Here is an 8898-nt window from a genome sequence, read left to right on the forward strand (position 1 = left end):
CTTTTAAAAGTCTTGTCTCTCTGCAGGCACACTTCAGAAGCAAGCACATCTGCACAGCTACATGCCCGGTGCGCTCCTTTCTTAGCACAGTCCACGCTCCTGTACACACGGTTTCTTTTCGGGATCGGATGTCCCGTCACCAGAAGACATGGCCAGACCCAGACGCGCAACGCCCATTGGGCTGAAAGGGCATTAGCCCATCTGTCGTGTTACCGGCTGGGCTGATTCTGCCCGCTAGATTGTTGAATAAAGTATCTTGCTGGGCTTTCGCTATCTATAAGTAAGGGCATTTACAGTCATTGGTCGTGCTCTCGCTAATTCACAAAGAGCATGCTCTATTTACTTTTCATTTAATTGTCAGTGTCTGGGGTTGGGTGTGACTAGTGATATTTTCACAGCCCATCCCAGTCGACACACACCCCAAAAAACACCGCAGGAGAGTCAAAAACAAAAAAGATTAAACGCTCACCTCATGCTATGTAAACAAGAGTCCGAGACAGTGATATGGAAGAAAGTACTTGGCAAGGAGTCAACATTCCAAAACAAATATAAATAAAGGCCGGTAAAACATTAAAACGTAAATCTTAGAACCGGTTTGCTTTATTTGTGCGGCCTTCTGGAACTTGCATCAAAAATGTAAAATAAACACAGGGTTGCATTGTAACATAGTTTTACAATAATGTTTCTTGCTGGCTTTTTTCCTAGTCAGAGCTTACACTCCACTTCTGTCGTTACTAAGTCCTGAAATCTCCATGTGTTACTACTGCACAGTGTAAATGTTCTCAATGTACCCAAGTCAGAGTGATGGAAGATTGCCCTCTCAGGATTCAAAATGGCGACCTACAGCTCACAGCATGCTTCAGCACCAGCATTTTACTAACAGTTACAGTCATCATTGTACATAATGCACAGGACAGGCATGTGCTCTACATGCATATTTACTGAGGTACCAGTTCTGCAGGGACCTGTGTCAAACTGCAGGGCACAGCTTCAATCCCCGCAGGTGCAGGGGCATGTCCACCTTTCACCCTTCTGGTACAATGAGTACCACAGACAATTTTGCATATTATAGTGTTAAACAAATGTCTTAATTTATCCTCAACAATACAAATATGATGCGTTGTGGAGTTTTTGTGATCATTCAAAGTTAGTTAATGGTTTCACCATATATAACATTATCGAAACACACCTTGACTGACATACTGCAGTCTTTCTGTACCATGGGCAGTGGGACAAAAGAATGCTGTGCTTGGGGTTGGGGAGGGGGGTAATGGAGGATGCATCATAGACAAAAAGGCATGTTGTATGTGTTGCACTGACAATCGTTGTGCCATTTCTGTACCCGTTGTACCATTATGTCCCACTGGAAGCTTCAATGTCAGCGATAGTGGCTGAGTTAAGTTTTGGAGTACATGATACGGTGTTATCCTGTTAGAAGATTCTGCCTTTCTATGTTTTTAGCTGAGTGGATATACATGCACTATTGCATTTTTTCTGTATGAATTTGGATTTTTATTATATGTCACCTTTGAAAATGTTTAGTTGTAATTTTGTACATGCAGACTACGAATGTACACCAGCGTCTCTATATGTACATTAATTGGTCAACATGTACATTCAGTGCTACAGTTGTACATGCATGGCTGTAAGTGTACTTTGCTGGTACAAATGTGCATTGCTTAGACTGAATCTCAGTTAGCATGTCTGGAGAGTGGGGCTAGCAGCCAGACCACATGGCTGCGTTCCCGAGTCTCCCATGATGCTCCCACTTTGGGACCGAATGGGACAGAAGCAGCCCAGAGATTACTCGGCAGAGGTTGAGTCTGAGTGCAGGAACAAAGGGTAGCATGAATAAATAATTTATTACAAACGTATTCTGCCGACCAGGGCCTGAACTTGGGAGGAGCTGAGCACCGGCCCATTGAAGAGCCATCAAGATGGCGCACAGGAGGTGCACATAGTAAACAGCAGCACACTGGTGGGGATCTCCACTGCGGCACCAATCCAGAGGAGGCTGGGGAAGCTTTTTGACCCAATTACAGAGCTGAATGGGTGTAGCAGGTTCCAGGCCGGCGTACCACAGAGTCCCTTTAGTGTACCAGCCTGACTGGGTTCATGCACTCCATTAACAAGTATGGCAAAGGAAATTGCTACATGCAGCACCCAAGTGGAGACTTTAGCGATACCGTCTGAGACAAGCTAAGAGGTGGAGTGCCCAGATCTTTTTGACCGCTGAAATATTTTGTGACGGTGGGGGTCACTTGAGTCCATGTAGAAAAATAGGTGCTTGGTTGGCTCAGAGCTAAAACTAAAACCACTTCTGGCAACAACACATTATGCACTCCATGGAGCAAATATCTAGAACTATTTGGGACAAATATGGTTTCTGTCAGCAGAAATCCTCATTGTCAAAGGCCTCACGTGACATGACAGAGGATGACGGCAGCACATGGGCTGTCTCTCTGACCCAAAGTGAGGTACTCATTATGAACAATTTGACATGCTTGGGCGTGTCAGTGTAGACAAGGGGCGGTGAAAGTGGAACATCACTTCAAGAACCTGGCCTTCAAGGATTTCAGGCACCTAAACCAGAGTTGGAACCCTTGATAAGAGAGTGACTCGCGTGGAGTGTTTTGGGCACATGTGCCATTAAGAAACTCAACCAAATGTCAATTTCAGAGACAATGTTGGTTGGTGAACACAGTTGAAAAATGAGATTGAGAGCCTAGAGAACAGACTGCGTGGTAATAGGAGCAGGGTGGTGGGCTTTCTATGCCTGAACGAAGCTGAAGAAACAGCAGCCGCTCTGCAAAAATTCATACAATGGAAGGTTCTACTAGACTTCCGATAAGAGGTCCAAAGCAGGAGTTAACCCGGCTGGAGCAATTATTGTAGAGATAGGTTCTACTTCACAAGCGGGAACGGAGACCCGTGCTGTAGAGAAGCGAGGTGAATGTAAGTTTTGAGGCAACAGAATTCTCCTCTTTCAAGATTTGAGGAGAATAAGTAAAAAAAGACAGGAGGAGATGCAGATTATCAAGAAAGTACTAAAGCATTTGAACTTTTCTGCTTCCTTGTGGCATTCTGCTCTGCTACGTGTTGAAGCGGGTGATTGTGGTTAGGAAGTTCCTTGCTGACTTCACTTGCATACAGTCATGGAGCCCAAAAAAGTTTTTTAAAAAGTGTCCAAAACACAGATGAGGATATCGCCTGATCGTGTCAGTTATTCTGACAATGAGGCTGGCCGTGATTTCCTGCCCCTACATTAACACCAGAAAAGGGGTTTCTTCTGTCCGGTGCTTCTGATAGCAATCGATGGGGGAGGGGGTTCCATAGCATTACAGAGCTGTTCTGTCGAGAACTGATTGTTCTTGAATTGTGCCAGATTGAGTTTATGCAACTCTGAATGGTTTTTATATTGTGCAGTAATATATTAAACTATATTAGTTTATCTGAATGTACATCCTTTAGAGTAAATGTACATTTGATTAACCACAGTCCAGATGTTCAACGCAGATAAGTGGATGCTGATATGTTTATCGGATGGTAACCAAACTTGCACTGGTGGTAGCTTTGTGAAATCCCACTCGTCACTTTATCTGTTTGCTCACTGAACATCATTGTGTTCTTTCAATTCACACCACACTATAAAATAAGTCTAGAATATATTGAAAGTGTTTTTGTCTTAATAGAATGAGGCAGTATTTACTATTTTTACTGTACCTGTTGGCTGAAAAGTTAACATATGTTCATGCTAAATGTGGAGGAAACATTTCTCTGCATCTAGTTATGGATTACTAACCATCCCAAACTTGAGTTCTAATAGTGCTCAAACACAGCCTTCAGCAAAAGTATCTTTAGATCTGCGAGTACTTGGGTGATTCTCAATGAACTTCATATTTGTAAGCATGTGTGCATCCCAGGAACATATTCAAAATTTGGTGAACTTTAGTAAAACATTTCCACATTTATAGCAATTTAGCAACTGTAATATTTATCAATGGCCTGAAAACCAACCATGAATACAACATTAAGGAACCTGGGCTTAATTATTATGCAACTTGTCTTAATTGTTATGCCCAGTCCATTATTGAATCCCTACTACCAAGGGTTATGCCACAATATAGAAGAGAGACTGCTGAAAGAGAATGGTAGTACCACCATCATCTACAAAGACTCCCTCATCTACAACTATACACCTACAACAACCGTTTCCACTCTTGAGTGCCACTAAGCTCTCGTGCTTTATCACCATCCTTCACAGTTGACCTAACAAAGCTCAAATCAGAATTCACTAATCAGATCACAAATCCCTCAGTCTAACCGAGACGGCGCTAGTTATGGCAACGGAGGAGAATCGGAGATAGGTGGATCGGGAGGGGGAAGAGCGATCCTCATCCTCCTTGACCTGTCAGCTGCATTCGACACCGTGAATCACACGGTGTTGGTGCAAAGTCTGAAAGCAGTGGGGATTGGGGAGGCGGCTCTGTCCCTCCTCTCTTCCTTCCTAGAAGATAGGGAGCAAACTCTATACTGGGAAAGTCTGCAGTCAGATACCTTCCATCTGCCATGTGGAGTTCCACAGGGCTCGGCACTGTCACCAACGCTCTTTAATATCTATGTGACCCCTCTCGCCAGTCTCATCAGACAGCATGGGTTCTTGTTTGTGTCGTATGCCATGATACCCATATCATCATCTCAGTAGCAGGTAGCCGCTAGATTCCATGCGTGTTTGAGTCACATCATGAGCTGGATGAGTAATAATTACCTCAAGATCAACACAGATAAGACGGAGGTCATGGAGTTTGGTGGCGGTCCGTCCCTGTGAGATCATACATGGTGGCCGGTCGAAGCGGGTACCTGCCCAACATCTTCCATAAAAGTAAAAAACCTGGGGATCACCTTCGATGATAAACTGTGCTTTTCGGCACAGACTAACCATGTAACTTCCACCTGCTTCTATATCTTGAAGTTATTGCGGAAGGTGTTTCTTTTTATTTCGCATGAGTTACGAAAAACTGTGGTGGTAGCCTTAGTCCTATCCCGATTAGACTATTGTAATGCTCTTCACGTGGGCAGCGATAAGGCACATGAAGATCAAACTGCAGTCTATACAAAACGCGGCCGCTCGAATACTCCTAAATATTCCAAGAGGACACCCCACCTCTGCGGCCATTAAGTCATTACATTGGCTTCCCATACAGCAACGCATGGAATTTAAGGTCCTATGCCTTGTGCACAGGACTTTATATGGTGAAGCAGAGACCGATCTGCAAAGAATCTTTCAGTGGTACATTCCTACTAGATGTTTAAGGTCGGCAAATTCAGTGGCGAAGCAAGGAAGTCAGTGACGGAGGCATACAGAAGACAGACCCCTCCTCAAGAAACCATCCACTAACCCCAACGAGCTTGAAAACTGATGCCCCATCCCTCTGCTCCCCTTCCCCGCCAAAATCCATCAACCACCAACTCACGAAAACCTGGAGAGAAACAACCTGCTTGACACCTCCCAGTCCAGTTTCCGCAACAACCACAGCGCATTTGACACGGTCCCACCACACAATCATCAAGAGATTCCACCACATTGGGATCCAAGGAGACACCCTCAAATTAATTGCATCATTCCTCACAGGACCAACCCAGAGAATCTGCCTACTACCCTTCACCTAGGAACCCAAGAGCACCACCTTCAGAGTCCCACAAGGTTCATCATTCAGCCCCACCCTGTACAACACTTATATGATGCCTCTAGCCAAAATCGTCGGAACCCATGGCCTCAACATCATATCCTAGGCAGATGACACTCAGCTCATCCTCTTGCTCTCAGAAGACTCCTCTGTCACTAGGACCAACTTCCACAACTGTATGACAAGGAACTCCGACTGCATGAAGACCAACTGCCTGACACACACACACAAGACAGAAGTGCTGATTTTTGGGAACAACACCTCTCTGTGGAACGGCACCTGGTGGCCTCCGAACTCGGACCCTCACCCAGACTGACGGACAGCACCTGCAAACTCGCATCATCATGAACAGTAAACTCACCATGAAATGTCAGATAAATGCAGTCTCCTCTACCTGATTCCACACCCTCTGCATGCTCCGAAAAATCTTCGGATAGCTCCCCGTCAATGCCAGGTAAACTGCCAACCAATCTCTAGTTACCAGATGGCTGGACTACAACAACACACTTGACCTCCCCAAACTGATCCACATCAACACCCACATCAGGAAACTCCACTGGCTCCACACCCAGAAAAGATGCCACTTCAAGATGCTTCAAGACACGTGTAAAAGACCCTCCATGACCTAGGACCAGCATACATCAACCACTGCCTGAACTGCCACCAACTCTCCAGACACATGCGCTCCATCTCCCTCGCCCTTGCACACACTACCTGCATCCACCAAAGCTACAGTGGAGGATGATCCTTCTACTACCACGCCGCCAAGTCCTGGAACGACCTCCCTATCCATTCCCGAAGAGCATCCTCCATGCAGAAATTCTTAAAGGGGCTCAAGACACGGCTCTTCGACTGAGCCCAGCAAGAACCCAGCTCCTGGATACCATCTCCGGTGAATAGCCGTGCTCTATAAATCCGAGTTGATTAATTTAAGCAAGATCAGGAATGTGTGGATAATTATTAGAAGAGGTCAAATTCTCCTATGAGGGACTACTTTGTTACTTAACTGCTGCATTGCACATGCCAGTGTGAGGTAGAAAGAGAGAGTGATATAAACCTACAATAACATTCTAATAACAAGAAAGAGGCAAAGAGGTCACCTAACAAAGAAACCCAATAGTGATTTAAGGTGAAAAATATGTTGACCTAAGATGTTTTGTTGTTAGATTTTAAAGCTCTGTAAGCCACCACAAGGTCACCTCAAAACACTGAGGGTGGGAGAGGCACCCACATACCTTTTAAAATAAGTTCCATTTTTGTCCCAGCGTGTTTTAGAATTCACCATTTGCCACTGGCTCCCAAAAAAAACAAGCAACTAGAAGTCCACCTCCAAACAGGTCCACGGGATCAACGTGCCTTAGAATGCAAGATTTATAATTCATTCTGTGAACACTTCTTGAGCAAGAATCCTAAACCCACTGTAAAAGTTATTTTTTATGTTGAGACCAATCTTAACTGCTAAAATGCACTTTAAAAAGAAATAAACTCTACATAAGGTCTTGAAAACTACAGTTCATGCTATGCACTGTATGCGAACAGTGAAGGGTCACCCATAAATACATTTGACTCGGCCTCTGATGAAGGCTCCGCCCAATTATGCAAAGTGTTAGCCCCCCACCCCCAACTACGGGTCTTGCGGCGCTCTTGGGTCATACGCATAACTGGATGCCACCTTTCACCACCCACCCCAGAGGACAACAGTTCCCACATAACTGGGTGACCCGTTAAGCGCATAGAAGAAGCCAGCCATTCTACCTATGCGGAATGTGCCCTTCCTTCTGTCCCGGCACACTGCTGAACAGAGGATTCTCTCACCCACCAGAGGACAACAGTTCCCACATAACTGGGTGACCCGTTAAGCGCATAGAAGAAGCCAGCCATTCTACCTATGCGGAATGTGCCCTTCCTTCTGTCCCGGCACACTGCTGAACAGAGGATTCTCTCACCCACCAGAGGACAACAGTTCCCACATAACTGGGTGACCCGTTAAGCGCATAGAAGAAGCCAGCCATTCTACCTATGCGGAATGTGCCCTTGCTTCTGTCCCGGCACACTGCTGAACAGAGGATTCTCTCACCCACCAGAGGACAACAGTTCCCACATAACTGGGTGACCCGTTAAGCGCATAGAAGAAGCCAGACATTCTACCTATGCGGAATGTGCCCTTCCTTCTGTCCCGGCACACTGCTGAAGAGAGCATTCTCTGGACTGTCAGATGGCCCCTTTCGTCCCGCCGCTTACGGCAATGATGCTGCACTTTCAGGGGTGTCCCTTCTCGAAACACTGTACATACCGCCTCCTCAGACAAAACTTCTCCAGATAATAACACTGCTCGTTCGTAGACCAAGCCTCTGTCTCAGGACACTCCTTAAGAACACGATTCTCAAAATAACTGAGTGCCCCCTTCGAGGCAAGTCCGTAAGACAATGAGTCTGCAAATCCCCACATGCCCCGCCAACACACCCCTCACACACATTAATGGTGCACACATTGCTGCATTCGCCCTCTTAGGCACGCGACGCGAGAAGATTATGTGCACGTTCTGCACAATGTTGACCGCCCGCAACTCAGCACAGCTCCTAGGTCGGTGCTAATGGACATTGCTGGACGGCTCTTCGCTCTCGCGCTGCAGAACAATGCCCCACGCGCCGCGCCCCTCACACCAGCGCCGCCTCACCTGCTCCGCAGCCTCCGCGTCCAGATAGGGCTCTAGCAGGGGCATAGTGAACTGGATTTTCCTGGGGCTGCTGGGGTCCATTCTTGAAGACGGAGGGGGTCCTCTTGACTTCTCCCTCAGAGGGGTTCGACACGCTCTGGGAAGGGGCGATTCCAGTGAAGTGCAGCGCAACCCCTGATTAGCGCTCTCCGCTCCTCTCTTTCCAATTAGCTCCTTGACGCCCTGCTCGCCCCACACGCGCTCACACACACAAGTCGCCTATTCGTGCCGGCGTCCTCTCTCCGCGGATACTCCACACTGGCAGCTGAGGAGCAGGCAGTGGCTATTGGCTGCTCGGGGTGCAGCCTTTCCTCCGCTCCCCTCCCCCGCCGTTTCCACACACACAGTTACACAAAATATTAACCATCTGCCTTCCGAGCAGCAGTCAGAAGAGCAAGCAAGGATGCCCCTGTCCGCGGTCCTCTCGCTTCTTAGAGGAACGAACAAAGAGCAGCAGAGGCGGACTGGCTTAGAGAAGGAAATAGGGATATTTTA

The 8898-nt window shown here is 46.7% G+C and overlaps 1 protein-coding gene across 2 annotated transcripts in view; it reads right to left on the reverse strand.

The window, feature by feature from the left end:
- PPP1R1A (protein phosphatase 1 regulatory inhibitor subunit 1A) overlaps window positions 1-8663 on the reverse strand; it is a 368279-nt gene extending 359616 nt beyond the window's left edge. For both annotated transcript variants that reach the window (XM_085654773.1, XM_085654772.1), the window contains exon 1: window positions 8365-8663. In XM_085654773.1, the coding sequence (XP_085510899.1) occupies window positions 8365-8445 (81 nt within the window). In that variant the 5' untranslated portion in view covers window positions 8446-8663. The remainder of the gene's footprint in view (window positions 1-8364) is intronic.
- Between the last annotated feature and the right edge of the window lie 235 nt (window positions 8664-8898).

This window comes from Triturus cristatus, chromosome 4_1 (genome assembly GCF_964204655.1).
Source record: "Triturus cristatus chromosome 4_1, aTriCri1.1, whole genome shotgun sequence".
NCBI lineage: Eukaryota > Metazoa > Chordata > Amphibia > Caudata > Salamandridae > Triturus > Triturus cristatus.